The sequence below is a fragment of the Phasianus colchicus genome, chromosome 18 (assembly GCF_987193195.1).
Source record: "Phasianus colchicus chromosome 18, bPhaCol1.hap1.1, whole genome shotgun sequence".
NCBI lineage: Eukaryota > Metazoa > Chordata > Aves > Galliformes > Phasianidae > Phasianus > Phasianus colchicus.
This window is the reverse complement of record NC_143453.1, coordinates 5,271,970-5,291,703: the sequence shown is the minus strand read 5'-3', so window position 1 is coordinate 5,291,703 and position 19,734 is coordinate 5,271,970. Positions and strand designations below refer to the sequence as shown.

At 37.5% G+C, this 19,734-nt stretch overlaps 1 protein-coding gene across 5 annotated transcripts in view; it reads left to right on the top strand.

Annotated features, from left to right (window-relative positions):
• CABIN1 (calcineurin binding protein 1) overlaps window positions 1-19,734 on the top strand; it is a 92,922-nt gene that overhangs the window by 7,726 nt on the left and 65,462 nt on the right. For 3 of the 5 annotated variants that reach the window (XM_031592334.2, XM_031592338.2, XM_031592332.2), the window contains exons 15-27: window positions 10-197; window positions 664-813; window positions 1,572-1,760; window positions 2,480-2,716; window positions 3,458-3,611; window positions 3,850-3,965; window positions 7,529-7,690; window positions 8,933-9,139; window positions 9,502-9,647; window positions 10,803-11,064; window positions 12,545-12,805; window positions 13,428-13,579; window positions 14,089-14,267. In XM_031592334.2, coding sequence (XP_031448194.2) covers window positions 10-197; window positions 664-813; window positions 1,572-1,760; window positions 2,480-2,716; window positions 3,458-3,611; window positions 3,850-3,965; window positions 7,529-7,690; window positions 8,933-9,139; window positions 9,502-9,647; window positions 10,803-11,064; window positions 12,545-12,805; window positions 13,428-13,579; window positions 14,089-14,267 — 2,403 coding nt within the window. The remainder of the gene's footprint in view (window positions 1-9; window positions 198-663; window positions 814-1,571; window positions 1,761-2,479; window positions 2,717-3,457; window positions 3,612-3,849; window positions 3,966-7,528; window positions 7,691-8,932; window positions 9,140-9,501; window positions 9,648-10,802; window positions 11,065-12,544; window positions 12,806-13,427; window positions 13,580-14,088; window positions 14,268-19,734) is intronic. The other 2 variants (XM_031592337.2, XM_031592335.2) reach the window with 1 other exon arrangement.

Sequence of the window (19,734 nt, the reverse complement as noted above, 5' to 3'; positions counted from 1 at the left end):
GATTTACAGTTTCTCCACGAAATTGCCCTGCTGTCTCTGTGAATGGAAAGTTTGGTTCTGACTTGCCAGGAATTCATTTCTTGGGAGACCTGCTGCAGTTATCGTTTGCGTCCTCGCAGCGAGATTTATTTGAGGAAGGCTGGATGGAGTTTGTCACTCGGGTGTATTGGCTGAAAGCTCGCTTTCTGGCACTTCAGGTTTGTTCTACTCTTGTTTTAACAAAACTTTTCTCAGCAATTAAAAGTCACGTTATTCTCAGCTCATTTTAAGTGTGAGGATTAAATCAGTCTAAGACGGTTAAAAGCATGCACTTTGCAGAGTACAAGAATGTTTCTTGACTCTGTTTTGATCGTATGAATGGAAGAATTATTTCTACTAATTACTCTTTTGTATTCTTAAAAGAATGGGATTTTAATCAAATTAATCCTTCAAATTCAAGTTGAATTCTATTTCTCTGGTTTGTTTTACCTATTACTGAAGTTCACTGATAAGATATACTTGATTTGCTTGCTTTGGTTTGCTTTTTTTGGATTTGTTTTTATGTGCAATAATCACATTGGCAATGCCTACACTGAATTTAAACATTTCATACGTGCTTTGGAAAGCCATTTTGCAGACAGAACTCTATTTTTTACTATTTTTCCCCCCACTGTACTTCTGTAGGGAGACATGGAACAGGCACTTGAAAACTATGATATTTGCACTGAAATGCTGCAGAGCTCCACTACAATGCAGCGTAAAGCTGGTGATGACAGCAACATCATAATACGATTACCTAATCTGCATGTTGATTCTGTAGTTTCTTTAGAAGAGGTAAGAATTCATTTGCAGGAGTATTCTCTTCGTTTCACCTCGTTCGTTCTTAAAGGTTAATGTATGAATTAGCTCTTTTGTGATGAAAGCTTACCTAGAATTTTGTCTAGAATTTCTCTAAGAGTAAAGAAACAGGTTCATTGTTTAATGATGATGTCATGGCCATCATCTCCTTTTCAAGAAGATGCCTTTCAGATCTCTTGGTTTTGTACAACTTAAGATTGTTTTTATGCAGAATAGAAAGGTTTTTCTATTAGAGGCACTGCATGTGCAATGGTAGATTATTAAATCACTGTTTTATTTTCTGTTTTGTGAACATAACTTCCATTGATGATTAAATGAGTTTCTTTTTTCAGCAGCTGATGTTTTCCACTTAGTAATTGTCATACACATTTGAATAAAAGGATGTTAGTTTTCCATTCTTTCTGTAGCTGTTTTGGAGAATCAACTCCAATGCAGGTTGTGCCATCTTCACTTTGAAGTCCATCTGATGGACACATTCTTGCACAGAAGTGTGTGATTTGGGAATTTGAGTCAAGAAAGTTTATTATTACACAATAGTTCTATACTATATGATAATTAAAAGCATGTGGAACAGCTGAAGTGTTACGTACTAGAAGTTTTCTTCCTGGTCTTCATTCCTGGATGTAACTGTAGAGTTAACACAGCTTTATAGCTAAAACGTTAGGTGAAAGGCCTCTGCCTTTGTAAGTGAAGACAAAATGGAGGTTGGATTGTGCCATGTGTGATATTTGCAGATTGATAAAAACTTAAAATCTCTGGAGAGATGCCAATCTTTGGAAGAGATCCAACGACTGTATGAAGCAGGGGATTATACTGCAGTGGTGCATCTGCTCCGCCCAACATTATGCTTTAGTGGAAGAGTCAAACATCTGGAATTTGTGACATCCATACCAGAGAGACCGGCACAGCTGCTTCTCCTACAGGTTTGTTGGTGACTTACAGCCATTCTGAACCCAAAACTTTAAAAAAGCTACGTAGAATATGAATGATTTCGTGGTGTAGTGTACCTGTCCTGCACGAATGGCAAACTTTTGGTAGATAGATCCAATATAACAGCTGCATTATGTGTAGTCCACATAATATTGAAAATATGTACAAATTACCTCAGCTGTGGGAGTGGTTAGAGCAGTCTGGTTTTCTGCTGGGAGAAAAAATAATCACAAGAAAGACTGATGCTGTTTTATCTGGAATGAGCCAAATCTGACAGCCTCTTTGCAATCTCATTTACCTAAACTTGAGTATAAAGAAGCAGGAGGGTGTTGCTGTAATACTGGCCTTGTAGTTGCTGTTTTGACATTTATGGAGTCATTAAATGGGTAGCACAAGAATATAAGCTGCATATGGTTAGAATTTGTTAAACCTGTAGGTATCATGTTCTTGAAAATGTCTATTTCATGCCTCTCTTATTCAAGCAGAAAATCAGTAATGATCTTCTGAAATTTATATTCTACTTGTATATTTGTCATCTAAGATCTGAACACCTCCTGTTGTCTTTTAATACCATACGTAAAGGTGTTTACTTCAACTAAGTTTACAAACTATCTTATCTGTATAATATGTATAGCCTTCTTCTGCTGTATTCATTTTATTTTTTTAAGAATATACTGTTTATCCTTATTTTTTTCATGTTTACATTCTCTAGGACTCTTTGCTCAAGCTGAAAGATTACAAGCAATGCTTTGAATGCTCAGAGGTTGCCTTGAATGAAGCAAGTCAGCAGATGATGAATATGACGGCAGCCTCTGCTAAAGAAGAGTGGGTTGCTACAGTAACACAGCTGCTCATAGGAATAGATAGTTCATTATCATCAGACAACAGCATCCTGAAAGAATCTTCTGCAACATCAAGCCTCGTTCGATTAACAACCAACCTGATTCAGGTAACCTGTTCACTGGTACTTGAAAAGAGTCACTGTCTTGACCTTCAGACATGAGTACAGATGCTGCCTATACTGCCACCTGTTGACAGTGATATTTTGGATTACAGTTTTGCTGGTGCAGAGGGAAAGAGGAACATTGTTTTAATTTTCAAGTCAGTGTGTTAGAGAGGCACTAAGTACACCTGTTCTAGAGCCAGGAACAGTAGGTACCTTCAAATACAAAGCTGCCTGAAGTAATTAAAGAATGGTAGTAAAATAACGGAAGGAACAGAACTCTTCTTATGCTCTGTAATGGTGACAATGTGAAGACTTATTTATCTGTCTGAGTGCATTTTGTAAATTTGTTCAGTTTAGTCGTTCTTACTCAAATTATCTGTATCATGTCTGTTAATGATTCTGACTGGTCTTTTCCAGTTGTGCTTTCTAGTTGTTTTCTTTTCTTCTGTACGTTTATTCACTTTGAAAAGTCTGAATGTGTTATTAACAGAGAGATAACTGGTTGGAAAATGGCTGTGCAAGAGAAAAACATTGTGGTTGAGGAATTATATTCTACACTTTCCCATGCCAGCTGATCTTACTTGTAGGACTTCTTACCCCTATTCATTGTGAGAAGCTGAAGCTTAATTGAGGATTATTCCTATAGGGTAGGATGCATTATTAGCTTCAGGTTGTTCATTAAAGATTCACTCCTGACTCTTAATCTGTATCTTTTTGTGCGTGTAACACCTGTTTCTTTCTTAGATCATAGACTGCAGCATGGCAGTCCAAGAAGAACCCAAAGAACCATATGTCTCCTCTGTTCTTCCATGGATCATCCTACACAGGATCATCCAGCATGAAGAAGATGCTTTTCGATCCCTTTGCTGTCAGCAGCAGCAGAACCAGGGAGAAGGAGGTAATTTTTTTTAATTCACTTTTACATGTTTCCAACTTCTTTCCAACTTACTATGGAATATAAATAAAAATTACTTACGTTTGTTATCTCATCTCCTGACTGAAGGGAGTAGATGGGTATGCAAATATGACATTCTTATCCCAGAGACAACTTTTATTTTTTTGCACCAGATGAAGTGGATGATTGAAGTTAACTCAGTTCTGTACTACTAAAATATTTGCCAACTTCTTTCTTCCAGTGAATCCTGATACTCCTATGCTGCCTTCTTCACTTATGCTTCTGAACACTGCTCATGAGTATTTGGGGAGAAGATCCTGGTGCTGCAATTCAGATGGTGCTCTTCTCAAGTTCTATGTAAGTGTTAGTACTGTAGAATATGGGGGAAAAAAACCCAACCCTCTGAAATTCATATGGCCAACACCCATCTCAAAACAGTTTATTAGATTATTACATGGGTTATGTCTTCATGTTAAAATACACTTCTGAATCCACTTTTCTTCTGCAAAGCACATCAGTCAGCTAAGTCTGAATAGTGAAAGTTTGCTTTTTCCACTCCCCTTTCCTTTGTTATCCTTTCTAAACAGGACTTCTTGTCAGACAGGAGCTGGCTTTGGGTAACCACCTTTGTACTATACAAACATCTTAGATGAAAGCTAGTAAATGGTCTGCCATGCCTGGAGAACCATTAAGTGATTATAGTGACTACTTAGTCTTGTAGAAGTATGTTTCAGTGTGATTTCTTAACAAAAAGGCAGGTCAAGAATCATGTTCACTTGTGTTCAGTAAGCAAAGTGATATTCAAAAGTCTTAACTGTGAGAACTTTATGTTAAAGAACAACAAAGAACAGCACGCATAAGAAAAATGGCAGCATATCTAGGTGTTAGAATAAAAAAAGTTAATTATCCATTTGAAAGCTAATTCTCTAAAATCTGGCAAGTAATAAGAATGTACTCTTGAGTGTTGGTATAAAACTGAAAATAAACTTGGGCAGATCATTTCCTGTCATAATTCCCATTCTTCTTTGGTCTTCTCGCTGAGAGGAATAATTGCTATCTTTCACTTCTCCTGTTTTGCTTCTTGCACTGCTATTTTATTCTCCTCCTAGGATTTGAAAGAGAAGGAGGAAGAACAAGCAATCTGATAGCACTGTACATCATTCACAAACAGGAAAAAACTGTGGTGTTACATCTGCAAACGTGTAATCTAATGGGATTCCACTTTCATCTTAGTGATTCTAAGAAACTTTTTGACTAGATGTATAGCTGCTCAATTCACATAACAGAATTTGCCAAGTGTTACTTAAAGGTTGCGTGGTTTCCATTATAGGTAAATATTATCTGGTATTTTAGAGAGTCTTTAAATGAAAATTCACTTTTGAATTTTCCAGTTAAACTTAGTTATTTATTTCTTCTAAACTGTTAGAGTAAAGATTTCTAGGACATGATCTGTCCCTAGTTAGGCATCTGGAACATTGTTGATCCCTCACAGATTGTGTGCTGTTACCTGGATTTGGTCCTGGAGCTGTGATGTGTGTGACGTTCTGCTGTTGCTAAATTTGGGTATTTTGATTATATCTGCTTTGGTTTTATATTGCAGACTGAAACAGGTAGTTCTTCTGTTGCTTTTGTGTTATGAGTTAAATATAACTTCAGTTTACATTTACAGAGCTGATCTATTGAACAAAGATGATAATGAAGAACTACTTCAGTCCTTCTTCCTGTGTCTCAAGGCTGTTCTTTGCTCTGTTGTTCAGATGAGTGTGTTATAAAATCTAATATGCTCCAGCAATGTGCGTGTCTGGGCAGTAGCATTATCAGATGAAAGGAGTTACCCACTCTCTCTTGACCTTTTCAAGATGATTCCTTGAGAAATTCCCCATGGTTGAAGTAGGATATTTCTAAACATGTTGCTATTTCCTTTTTCCCTTGGCTTAGAAATTGAATTGCAGTCAGTTTTTTGCTGCCCAGATTACTGACAGCCTGGGTTACCCTGGCTGTTGGCAGAACCCAAATAATACAATACTGTGGTGTTCAGTGGGCAGTGCTCTGCAGGGATATTTCAGTAGCACTTTACAGATTCAGCTCGACTTCGTTGAGGCTTATTACCTTCACCCACAAGAAAATGGTGATTAGTTCTGCATAGAGCCACTCGGGAATCTCTTCATTACCCTTCTTGGCACTCACTGGAGCTTATTAACTGCAGCTCAGTGCCAGACTCCATCTGCTTCTGTGTCTGAGCAACAGCGTGGCCAGGCCAATAATTTAGACAGCTGGGAAGGGTGGTGTGGAGAGCCTGAGGGGTTCTGCAGAGTCAGATCTCCCCAGCAGGGCTGGAGCTAATGAACAGTGTTGGAGCTGAGGCTAGTTCAGTGTGGTGCTATTAGCTTATCTCTGCAGCCCTCTCTTCTCAGTCTTCCTGGTATTAGGAGCATAATACTGTTACACCTGAGCTGCCTGTGCATGGATCTGCCTTTGGGTCCAGCGGGCTTCTTAGCTCAGGCACTGTGCTTCATGAAAATAGATAACCTATTTCCAGACTCAGGCTTGCCCTAAGTGCTGTGCAGCTGCAGTACTCCAAAGTGCTCAATCTAAATTGTCTGTACGGTGTGCCTGTATCCATAGCCTTGTTCATCTGATGCATGGCCTGTGAGCCTGGACAAACTGCAGATAATTGAGAGCTGCAAATTTATTTACTATTGGATCTTCGCTAATGTTATCGAGTACATTGAATGAGATCTTCATTTTTCATTCTTAGAGCTGCCTGTTTTTTAAACTAAAATATGAAATAGCATTATTTAGCACAGATATTCAGCTTTCAGAAACAAGGGGGTTTTGGAAGGGTAAAGAAAGGGAAAAATGGAATGGGACAAATTATTTGAAGAGAGTGGCAACTTCAAGAATGCTAAATAGAAATGTGTTTTATAGACTGATATTCATCTTCTGTATGTGCTGAAAAACATTTTATTACATATAAGTGAAGAAGATATGCAAGAAAATATATTAATACACAGTTAATTCCTTTTTTACTAAAAATTATTCTGAGGTACTGCTAAAAGGCAAATAAAAATTCAGAAGGTTGTTTTGAACACTCTTCAAGTGATAATTCTGTTATGGGTGTTAGATGTGATTTTGTTTGCAGCAGTAGGAGTATCAGGCTTTTGTTACAGTGTCCTGTGGGCTTTGCATCTTCCTTTCAACTTACTTATCTACGCTTTCTTAAATTTCAAAAGCTGCTCACAAGGTCTTTCAGGAAAAGTAGTGGAAATAAGGAGACTGCTGTGACTTGACGGTGATTGCTGATGCTCAAAATCTCATTGAAGTGCCTTCCAAGAATTATCCTTGCTCTAATGAACAATTCTTATTTCTCAGGGTTTTGGCTCAAAAAAAAACCCAAACCCTACCATACAAAAAAAAAAACTCTTTTAGAAGTACTATAGAAGTAGTAAGATCTTTTCTAGGGATTGCAAATGGATGGAACATCTTACGTTTTCAATTTTTGACTGCAACATTTCGTGCAGAAGACACTGCTGTCTGTGCATTGGAGCCTTCTCCTTGTGGTAGCCTGGCTTATTCACAGCATTTAGTGTTCATATTCACCAAAGAACTTGATGTGTAGTGGGAAACTGAACAATCTTAATTAAGTCTAAAACACTAAGTTGATAGCTAATTTTCTTGACTGAAAATAGAGTTCAAGAATTAATGTAGAAAACAGTGAAAGCACTTTTCTCACAGTTACAATGCCATTTAAATTGCTTTGTGAGACTAGATTGTAGAAATATGAAGAATATTTGATTGTGGTTTGGGAGAAATCGGTGGTTTCTTATGCTGTTTTCAGCATGTAACTCCAGATAACCAGATAACTTAATACAAGCTTCAGATCTTAGATGTCATTTTCATTAATATTTGTGATGTTGTAGGTGCAGGTACTAGAAAAAGAGCTTGCAGCATCCACTTCTGAAGATACTCACCCATACAAAGAAGAACTGGAAACAGCTTTGGAGCAATGTTTTTATTGTTTATATGGTTTTCCTAGCAAAAAAAGCAAAGCAAGGTACCTAGAAGAACATTCAGTGCAGCAGGTAAGTTATGTATTGCTTAATATCAGTGAAACTTTCTGATACTAGCAGATGCAGCTTTTTTGATACTTACAAAGTAAGTATCTTACGTTGAGATACTTACAAAAAGAAATTTTATATTGTGTGTGTGTATATATGTGTGTGTATATAAATTGATTATAATTATTATATAAATTTATTATTATTTTTACTTTCCCCTCTTAAAACTTATTTATTTTGCATATTGTAGAAAACAATCTTTCTAGGAGACTTTTTGAATACAAAGAGTCATGTTTGAAATGAATTGCTAGTGTAGTCTCACAGTAATTTGCTGTTTTGAAAGTACTGACAAACTGATTTTTATTGAGCCATGCCTTTCCTGTTTTCAACAGAGAAGGAGAAGTTTGAGGTTGAGAAGTGTAGAGAGGAAAATGTCAGCTTATAAGAAGAAAAACTTTAGCAGTCAACCTTGCAGTTTATGAAAAGTGGTACCATTTAAAAATACAACTTATTTTGTGAAATCCATGATGGTGAATATCTGTTAGCTGTTTATCAGAAACATGTGAGATTCAGTTGAATTTGAGAGAAGAAAAACTACTGAGTGCCACATGAGGAGGGTTATAATCTTAAAGAAGGGACAGAAAAATTGAGATATCGATCCTCCGCCTGAAACACTGATTTTTTGCTTATAAACCTGCAGATGATTTTATAGTTACCAAATGTAAGTGAGCATAAAATTAAAAATAAAAGTTACATTTTTACATCTCTGTTTGAAAACGTTCTCATTGAAGTTGTTAAAAAGAAAATGGAGTTTTTAATAGTACAGCTTCATGTACAAAAGCAAAATTTACTGTAAGTTGAACATTAAAAGGGAAAAACTTGGTCTAACAGGAGAGAACTTATTAATAAAAATAATAGTTTGTCTAAACAAGTGGAGTGACTTTATTTTTCAGTGGCATACACTAAGTTGCAAATAGATGTTAGTCCTTTATTTGGTGAAGCAGTATTCTATATTTGTGAGCACCAGGTATTAGTACTGATTTAACTGTTGAGAGGTTTAATCATAGAATCATAGATTGGTTTAGGCTGGAGGGAACCTTAAAGATATCTAGTTCCAACCCCCTGCCATGGGGAAGTCATAATTTGAGTCCTTCTAGAGTAACACTTACTGTTTGGTAACTGGAAAAGTTGTATAAACTCACTTTTAGTAGACAATGATTTTGGAATTTGAGATAATTTTTCCTCTCTCATCTCCTCCCTCTTCAGGTGGATCTCACGTGGGAAGATGCCTTGTTCATGTTTGAATATTTTAAGCCTAAAACTCTTCCAGAATTTGATAGCTACAAAACCAGCACCGTTTCTGCTGACTTGGCCAACCTTTTAAAGAAGACTGCTACAATTGTTCCTCGAACAGACAAACCTATGCTGAGCCTAGATACTGTGTCTGCCTATATCGAAGGAACATGCAGCAAGGTATAATGAGTTGCTATAAAAACATAATTAAATTACTGTAGTGTTATTTTTTGTGTTGATTTTCAGATAGTTAAGGGAACGATTTATTAAATAATACTGGATTTCTTAGATAATTGCATTTAAATGAAATAAGAATGACACCACCAAAGCTTCTGGTCTTGAAATTTAATATTGGTTAAATGGAGTCAATGTGACATGTTTTAAGTGCTCTGTAAATCTGTGGGATATTTTCACTGTTTTCATATTCAATACCTTCATATTCTGTGATGGAAAGACTACTTTCACTGTAAGGAAGAAGCAAAAGTTCAGCTCATTTAATATGTACATTTTATTAATCTTTATTATTAATTTATTATCTCCAGGCGCCATCTCTCCCAGATGGTGCAGACTATTCTCCACCCGTGGTGACTGAGTTGTATTACCTTCTGGCAGACTACCACTTCAAGAATAAAGAACAGTCCAAGGCCATCAAATTTTACATGCATGACATTTGCATTTGTCCAAACAGGTCGGTATTGTTGAATTCATTCTTTTCATTTATTTCAGTATTAGGAAAGCATAAAAAAGAAACTTTGTTTTTGTTTCAGGAGTTATAAGCAAACAACCCTGCACTCTGTTGACCTCTTTTATTTACCATGCTTACGTATGGTATTTAGGTGATGTTTAAACTAAATCTGTTTCTTAGTAGCATCAAACTTACTGAAATACCACCAAAATTAAGCAATTTCATGTTAAAAATTGATTAAATCTTAGGGCTTGCTTATTGGATGTTAGCTATCGTTTCTGTTCCCATTGTAGACCAATTTAAATGACAGAAACTCCAGTTTAAATTACTTAAGATGACTGGTTCTAAGTTCAGTCAGGTAACAGAGACAAGAGGGAAGGTGAGGGCACAGAGCAGTTTTACATGTGAAGTCTATAGGGAAAATAGACACAGTTTAATGGTGTTGGATCTTCTCATCTGGGAACTGGTTAGGAGATTGCTAGAACTTTAGCCTGAAACTTGATAAATTACAAAACAAAAAATCCAACACATTTCTCTGGAGTTTTGTAGATGTCAGAAATAAATGAGAGTGCATTTTGACTTTATTCTGTGACTTTTCATTGTTCAGAATAAGATGCTTTGTGTGGTAGCATACTATTTTTGCCCTGGTCATTTTAGATACTATTTCTTACGATGTCTGTATTATGGTTCCCTTTCCATTCCCCTCAGGAGTGTCTCTGTTGAGGTCTGTTGACCCAAAAATGAGCTTTCAAATTAGCAAGAAATTAATAAGCAAAATTGTGAGAATGTTGTGATTATTCCTTTGATGTTAGAATCGTGGTGGAAAAAAAATAAAAATTTCAGAACCATTAACCTCAGGTGTTAATTTGAAGTTATGTGATAGGGAATCTATTCTGACAGTTGTCAGTAAAGTAATAAATGCAGGGCTGGTTACTGAATGTTTACTTCAGAAAGCAATCTTTCTTAATTATTGAAATTTCTCAATATGAATTTGTTCTTTGTGATATTTGCGTTGGAAATAATTGTGATGATAAAAGCTGTTCACAGTTCAGTCCAACAACTCATAATGTCTGAATGGCTGCTGGCTGTTATATCTTTGCCATTCAGTGTAGTGTGTGTGAGGGAGGTTGTTGATACGTTATTTTCTTGCTTGCCTAGGTTTGATTCATGGGCAGGCATGGCTCTGGCTCGAGCAAGTCGTATTCAGGACAAGTTGAACTCTAATGAACTGAAAAGTGATGGTCCAATCTGGAAGCACTCTACTCCTGTCTTGAATTGCTTCAAGCGAGCCCTCGAGATCGACAGCTCTAATCTCTCCCTGTGGATAGAATATGGCACCATTTCTTATGCCCTGCATTCTTTTGCATCTCGACAGCTTAAGCAGTGGAAATCAGAACTCCCTCCTGAAGTTGTACAGCAGGTGAGACTCAACTTAGTGTAGTGGGGACTTCTAAATCTTTTAAATGGTCTTTCCTGACACAATAACTTAAATATTCACATGCTACAGCATGTAGTAGCTATCTACTAGACTGAACGTTAGTAATATTGGAAATGCTAATTTTCATTCATAAAAGTAGTTGGCATCAAGCGCTGTTTAAAGAGTTTGGGGTTACTGTTTTTTGTTGTTGTTTTGTTTTTCTTTCTTTTCTGGGCCCTTTTGAGCCCAATCTTTGAATTGTCTTTAAAAGATAACTCACCTTTCCCAAAGACTGTGTAAAGTTTACCTTACCTTCTTGTAAGTGTCATGCAACATTCCCAGGAAAAGGTGAAATGTATATGTGTTTAAGTAGGAGCTACTCTGTCTGCATTCATGTGTCATCTCTTGTGTCTAAAGCCATCTGTTTTCTATGCTTTGGGGCTATTTACTCACATGAAATATCAAAACAGGGAGCTTGATGCATTTTCATAGAAAAAGTTGTTATGAATTCATTAGTAATGAGCAGTTGCAAGATACTCTTTCTGACGTTGATGGAGTTGCAAGGAGAAATGTTTTGCCTGTCTTTTTGGATCAGTAAACTGAATTTCTGATTTAATTATTCTGACTCACAAATATGACGTAGTTCAGAATATGTGGGAGCAGAGTGAAAAAGAAGCACTGCTACTGAGTGACTGTTGTGTTATGAAACCTACTAGTGGCTGAACTACAGAGAGTGGCCTTGGAGCATACTTATTTACCAGGACAGTGTATTCGCAGCAGAGTGATGGGTCTTGCATCTCAGTTGCATGTGGAACTGTATTAAAGTTGCACTCCCTGTAGCTGCTTATGTGGCGTTTGACCCTCTGCACAAAAGGGCCATGTAAGCACATATTCTAAAGGGGGGCAAGTGTTGTGGTTGGCTTTTTTTCCCCAGTAATTATGCATGCAATGGCATCTAACAGTATGTATATATACATATAAGGGTTATTTGTTAATAACATCATAAAAGCTTCAAAACGACTCAGAAAATCAAATTATTATGCTTAAAGTCTTTGTTCTATTGAAGGTTTGCCCTTACTGTCTCGTGGCCTCTTGGCTACAAGGAGCTTGCTAGAGATTTTCAGAGATAGTGCTGAAGTTATTTCATGTTGTCAGAAAAAAAGTACAATGCAGACCAATCATCTGAAGTTGTGGATTAAATCAGAATGTTTACTTAGCACTACTTGAATTTAAAAGTGCCTTTTTTTTTTTTTTTTTTTTTTAAACAAAAGCTCTATTATATTAATAGATAAGTTTGAACAATATAATCTTCCTTCCAGGAATATATATTTTTCAGGATTGAGTTTCTCGTACGCAAAAGGTTGAAAACACTTTAAAGAATGTTCCTCATCTTTGCACTTTTCTGAACAGGAGTGTATTTTTAGCATTTTTCATTGTAGCCACAGTGAACTCATATATTTCTCAATGCTTCATTCCATCTCAGATGGAAGAACGCCGAGACAGCATGCTGGAGACAGCCAAGCTGTGCTTTACGTCAGCATCTCGCTGCGAGGGGGACGGCGACGAAGAGGAGTGGCTTATTCACTATATGCTGGGAAAGATTGCTGAGAAACAGAAACAGCCTCCCGTTGTCTATCTGCTTCATTACAAACAGGCAGGTCATTACCTGCACGAGGAGGCTGCCCGATATCCAAAGAAGATTCACTACCATAATCCACCAGAACTTGCCATGGAAGCACTGGAGGTAAAAGGAGAAAGTAAAATACCTAAACTTGAAAGCAGTGTTCTCTATAAATAACAAAGTACCAGTTATTATTGATTTATATTATGAAGCATGCAGAGCATACATGGTGCCCTGCATCAGGCAACATTTACAAGACTAACTTAGAGAATAAAGTGAAGTCTGTTATTCAGGCTGTTCCTGTTTTAAACACAGCTTATATGTACAGTCTCAATACTGGACAGATTTCACTTTGCTGCACACAGTGCATTAGTCAGGTTTGATCAAAATCAAAGTGAATGTTTCACAAGCTTCTCATACCTGTGAGAGCATAAGTTAATGCATGAATTGGAACGCTAGCGATAACGCCTTTGTTTTCCCTTGTGTCTGGTAAAAACAGGGCATTTGGATCATACCCAGTGGTGACTTTGGCCTTGTCTGCTTTCACTGTTTATTCTTTAGGTGGAATTTATTAAAATCTTCAAGTTTTCAGATCCTGTCATTTGCAAGCAAGGACACGTCCTATTTGGATAAGTTAACGTACAAGCTGACCATCATATGCTATCTCCTGCAGTTGCTACAGTCTATTTGTTATGTGCAGAGCTATGCATTCTCTAATGACTAAATGCACTTGGGTGTTTTCTAGGTGTACTTCCGACTTCATGCTTCTATTTTGAAACTTGTGGGGAAGCCAGATTCTGGAGTAGATGCGGAAATATTACTTAGCTTCATGAAAGAAGCTTCTGAGGGACCTTTTGCCAGGGGTGAGGAGAAGAACACCCCAAAAGCTGCAGAAAAGTGAGTGCTAATTGCTAGGAACATCATTGAAAGGCATAATTGTAAACTGCTGAATAATGAACCATTAAAAAGAAACTGAATGAAATACAGACCAAATCAAATGAATAGATTAAATTCTAATATGTGCAATATCAGGCACTGTGTATAGTCAAAAGGTCTTCTCAGTAATTGGTGCAGTGTAGATGGGAATGGAATAAAATGGAACGACTTTGATCTTGTGATCTGTTTTGAAACGACTGTTTTATTTATTTATTTTTATTTCAACAATCAAAATTGCAAAAGCAAACACTTTTATTTTGAAGGTTAAGAGAGTTCAGTCCTCATATTTTGTCATCTTAAAAACCAGGAGATAAATAACACTGGTAGGAAGTGTATGATCAAACTCCGTTATTTAGAATTTTAATAAGATTTGATAATTTTATTGGAAATGTCATAATGTAGTCTGTTTTCTTTCTCTGTATATGTTACTGATATGTTAATGCAAGTTTTTCTTCTCCTTGCTCTCCCAGGGAAAAAGCTTGCATGGTTGATGAAGACTCTCACTCCTCAGCTGGAACAGTGCCAGGCCCTGGGACTTCCCTGCCCTCATCCTCGGGTCCAGGTCTGACATCCCCACCTTACACAGCCACTCCAGTTGACCACGATTACGTCAAATGTAAAAAACCCTGTCAGCAGGCAACGCCGGACGGTACAGTCCCTGTTCTCAATACTGGCAGCACAGGGAGGTGCTTTAATCATGGGGGGTCTGACCTGAAATGATCAAACTGCTCATTTCAAGGAGGGTGATGGGTCTGTGGTATCACGGGCAATATTGATGCTTTATAAATTCGGTACTTTAAATAGAATCAATGTACAGTCAGAGCTTTAAATACAAAAGTCAAAGTTGTCACCTGCCACCGTTAACACCTGTCATTTAGTCAAAATGGGACTGCTGACAGGAGTATGCAGCTGCCTGAGTTTTCAGTAATATTTTCTTTCTTGTTTCTGCAGAGCTAAATGTCTGAGCTTACTAGGAAAGGTGTGGATTCCGTCTTTAGAAGACTGAATGCTCTTTCAGTGCCTGTGTGAACTTACCAGGTGAAAATTTGAACTGTGGCTGAAACAAAACAAATTGCTAAAAAGCAAACCAAAACAGTATAAAACAGTGTTTTACTTTTTTGAAGGAGGCAGTTGGCAACTGTTTTGAATATACTGTGTATCAGCACGAAGTGATTTGCATGACAATCCAGTAGACTTCATCTTTTGATTTCTGTCATTTGCAATGACTGGCTAGCAGCTCATCTTTATAGGTTATAAAGATAAACTAATAATTGTCTTAGAGCAGCAGAAAATAGGATGGTATCACAATGTTACTGAAGATTTTGCAACATGAAGAATACATAAGAAATGAAATTTACTGATTAAGTAATTCAACATTATTATTGGGCTAGGAATTTTATTCTCATTCTGTTCTTCTGTTTGTTTGCATATCCATCTGGATCTATGAATATCAGCACTCAAGAAGGAGTAAAATATCTGCAGTGTACAGCATACTGTTGGTAGAATGTGGTAGGGCCCTGGAGAGGTGTTCTACTTGATAGGAATTTTATTTGTGAAGGGTGGGATGCTTCCTGCTGCCAGTTTCTGAAGAACGGTCATTTGTTGTAAACACCTTACGCTGGCATAGTTTTGAAACAAATGTTCATGTACCTGGAAACTCTGAATTTACTCCTTTTCCCCAATAAGATAATTCTTGGTGAAACTGACAGAACTTCCTTCATTTCTTTTACAGAATTGAATATAGAAATAATCATTTTATTCATGCTTACATTTAAAGCTGGAGTAATGTATCAGACTCTTTTGATATCATACGTGATATGTTGGCGTACTGGTCAGACTTTTATGTCAGTTAGCCTCTTGGTATCTTTTTGAAACAGCAAAAACAGAAGGAAGTAAGTATTTTAGTATTTCCTAAACCATATTCCCTATGAGAAGCAGTTCTGACTAAGACTGCTTAAGACTGCATCTGTTCAGGTGCTGCAGATTTCAAATGTTCCCAGGAGACAGATAAGTTAGATGAATTTTCCCATACTTGTCAGTACATTTGCTCACAATGAGGTATTATGACTTTTGGCAGACTGACTGCCCAATGGAGGCAAAGCTGGCTGCTTAGCAAACCCTGAAGGTGCAAGCTAAGGAACATCTGCACCTGTTAGCACAGCAGTTCCTGGGGCTGCTAGCTTAGCCAGCCTAGAACTTAGCTTTGCTGCTGTCACAGCAATTCAAAATGTCAGCTACTGAAAGAAGCAGACTTAAGGGGATCTTTAGGAAGGCAGTGTGCATTTATGACAAGTAGAATTGGGAAGTACTGCATCATTCACTGTGTTTTGTAAGTTGCTGGCAAAACTAAACTTTGGATACAGCACATTGAAGGGCTCCAGGAAACTGAAATAATTGCCTTGGGGCTGCTGCAGACGGAAGGAGAGCTAACAGGCTGAGCAGTGCTTGGAAGCCTCCTGCTTTTATATTGTTACATATATTGTGCTTCTCTGCATTCATTTGCATTTTACTTACATTAAAATACATACTTCTGAAGTAAAATGCTCTTGACAGCTTACATATAATCACATCACTGAAAAAAACTGGTGCCTGCATTTCCATTGTACTGTTCCTAAAAATAGCAAGGAACTATCCATCATTTGACTACTCTTTAGACTTTTTTTCTTAACCATTCTGACAGTAATTGAAACTGCCTATATTGCTGTTCACAGGCTGGATAGTTTGGCCTGAAGTCAGCCTAGATATCTGTTCTTTCTGAGGCTTCTCAATACTCTTATTTACTTTTGCAAAAGTAAATATCTCTTGTATCAATACTGTTGATCGTATGTGACACACAGAATGAGAGCATTGTACAGTTTTCTTATCCACAAAGGAACAAGTAAGTACAGCCTGTGAAGTAACTGAACTTTGTTTTCCTCATGGCAGCTCCTAGTAGAGATCCTCCTCAAGGAGACAAGTATTGTCCAGTTGCAGCTTGTATTTAGTGGCTGACCAGCTGCTGTTATGTGTGCAAAGTAGGCAGCCTTCTTTCTCTTCTCTTGTCTTTCCATTCAGGAACTCACTTTCCTTCCTTCTGTTAATCCTGTCTTTTCTGTTGTCACCCCTGCCTGTTGCTGTTATATAACTCTCCAAAATGAATACTTGCACTTGATAATAGAAGCCTGAGACTTACATTTTTATTTTTATTTTTTAATTTTCCAAGAGCAAACTGGGCAACAAGAAGAATCAGGAACTCAGTGGGGGCCCAGGCTCTTATTGCCTGGGATATCCCCATGTTCACACAGCTACATGGCCAGTGTTATGTACCAGAACAGACAAGCTCATAGTTGTTATTTATATCAGTTGGATTTGTGCAGTCATTAAAAACCAATCACAGTACAGGCTTCAATCAGTTTTGCTAAATTTGGGGCTAAACATAAAAATTGGTTAGGAAAGCAAAGCAAAGTAAAAATAATAATAATCAGAGAAAGCAAGTTTCCAAATGTAGGCTAGAGATTGTTGTGTGGTCTTTTTTTGCTGTAATATGCTGTTGTGGTGTTGATATTCAATTACAAATTATTGTGGTATGCAGATGATGTATTCAGAACTCATTGCTACTGCAGTGTTAAAATGTCTTATTGTTTAAGTCTTCATCCATGTCATGTAGTATGTTGTGTGTGTAGTTAGATGTAACCATCCTTTTTGTGTTTGTCTTTGCCTGATTGCTTTTGCAACCAATATTGCCCGTGCTGCCTCTAACCTTTTTACAAATCTCTGTTCCCCAGGCATTCTCTTCCTGCTTTTACCTGTCACGGCTTGCTTTAAGTAATTGGCAAATCCTGCATGATAACCTCACTGGGAAAGGCTACTTGCTTCATGCTGTGGGAGAAGTCTCCCTTCATAGTATGTTGGTCCTGTAATTCTGCAAATGTTATGAAGATGCAGTTTCTTGTATGCGGGGCTTCTCAACATCCTGATGAGACGAAGGTGATCTCTGAGAAACTTCCTGCACATAGGCTGTCTCTCATGTTAAAGTGAATAAGCTTCAAAGATGGGGTGGATATTTCTGTTCATAAAAAGAACGTCCGCATTGCACTTTGGAACATTAAAATCAGACTCTTGAAAATTCCATCTCTCCCACAGTTTGAAATGAAAGCTTCAGGTCTGCAATGCATATCCTATTCTGGTACATGGTACTGGATGTTCATGGGGACTGCATACTGGACTCCATGAATAATGAATCAGATCCAGTTTATTGCAGTATGCTCCATTTTTACTTTTTCCCCAATTTAACCTCTTGCTGATTAGTGCAGCACTGTCAAAGAATTTGACCAAATGAACAGAACACTGATGAGGTTTTGCTGCATTGCATTTGAAAACAGTAATATAGACTGCAAGTTACCAAAACACATTCAGTGATCAGTGTAGATGGACAAAACATTGACTTTCATCTGATTCATTTTATAAGAGAACTCCCTTTATACATTCAGGGGATTTGTTGTCCTCAAGAAATTAACCTGCTCCCATCCAAATCTTTGCAATTTGTTTGCTTTCAGTAATGTGCAAATAGCTTTACAGAGTTGGATGTTGTCTCCTGTTATGGTAGAGACTGTTTCAAGAATGAGAATGGTCTGATGCATCGTGTTTCTGACCACAGAGCAGTAAAGAAAAATGTTCATACATACATGCAAAGAAGAAGGAGGGGGCTATGGTGTCAGGTGGGCAGGATAAAGAGAGAAAATCTATAGGTCTACAGCCTCAGAAGAATCCACTTTATTTTTGCATGAGAGTGTGTATATCTATATATATTTAATACGTAGTCATTTATTCATCTGCTGTGTGGCAGAAATTTTCTTTACTTTAAACTGAGCTTATATATATAGATCACTCCAAAGTTATGCCTCTGTTGATTTCTATGAAAATTATAAGAGAGGCAATAACACTGTCTGATAGAGCAAATTTTCAGCTACAAAACATTTTTTTCAGCATGGTTACCACTGTTAGCTCTGCATTTTTGCCAGTGATGAATAAGAGCCTTGCGTGCAGTGCTTGTAAAAATCTGCGCAGCTGAAATGCACCACCCACCCCTCACATCCACTGCTGGCTCTCCATAAACCTTCACAAGTGTCAATGCTTGTCAATGGGGGGCAATTTTTCCTCATGGAGGAATTTCATTTCACACTTTTGCTTCTTTTGTGCTTCCATGTCAGACACCATTCTGTCAGACTGCCCCTGTGCTGCCATCTGCCACGCAGCGATGGAATGGGGTATTGGTGGGAAGGTTCAACCTCTTCTGCTGTACCACCAATATCCACCTCTGACTGTGTGGGCCAACATCATAAAATAGGAAGCATTACTTTTGGAACAGCCCTCCTACATAGCTTTTGAAAACAACCTTTCTCTGCCACTTGTTTCTGGTTTTTGATGAGTAGCTGAATGTTTCTGACATTTCCAGATTCCTTCTTGTTATAACTGAGTATGTGTAAGACATTATTCAGAAGTCAGTTATACCCTACTGACTTTCTAAGCCTGTTGCCTTCCCCCACATGCAGTGCTTCAGAGGTTCTCTCCCCTCCTCTTCTCATTTCAAAGAAGTTTCAAGGAATGGAGGACAGGCAACACAATTACAAAGCTGCATAGTAATTAATTGGCAAAGATGGAGTACCTTATTTATATTGGCATGGTAAAGCTGTACTTCAGCTCCCCTGAGAATAAATTATGTCAGTTTGTACCATGAGCTGATTTTATCTAGCTGGCATACTTAGCAGTAAGAGCTTTGTCATTAGAAGTGCACGTCTGCCAGTTCAGGTGGCTTACTTTAGCAGTTGCATTAAATTTCCTTTAATTATAGCAATAATTATTAAAAAGTTATGATGTTCTTCTTAATGTCTGTCTTCCAAATGGACAAATATCAACAGCTGGGAATTAGCAACTACTTCTCATGTCTCACAGATTGATGTTAGACCTGGTAATCTTAAGGATCTTATCCTGCCTAGGTGGTTCTGTAATTCTTTCACTGCAGTGGTCTTTGGCACGTAGGTTGAATAACACTAGTGAATATCTCTCTTAGCTACAGTCAGCTTTTACCAATGAATATAAATATATATATATATACACCTGAGAGACGTGCAGCATCT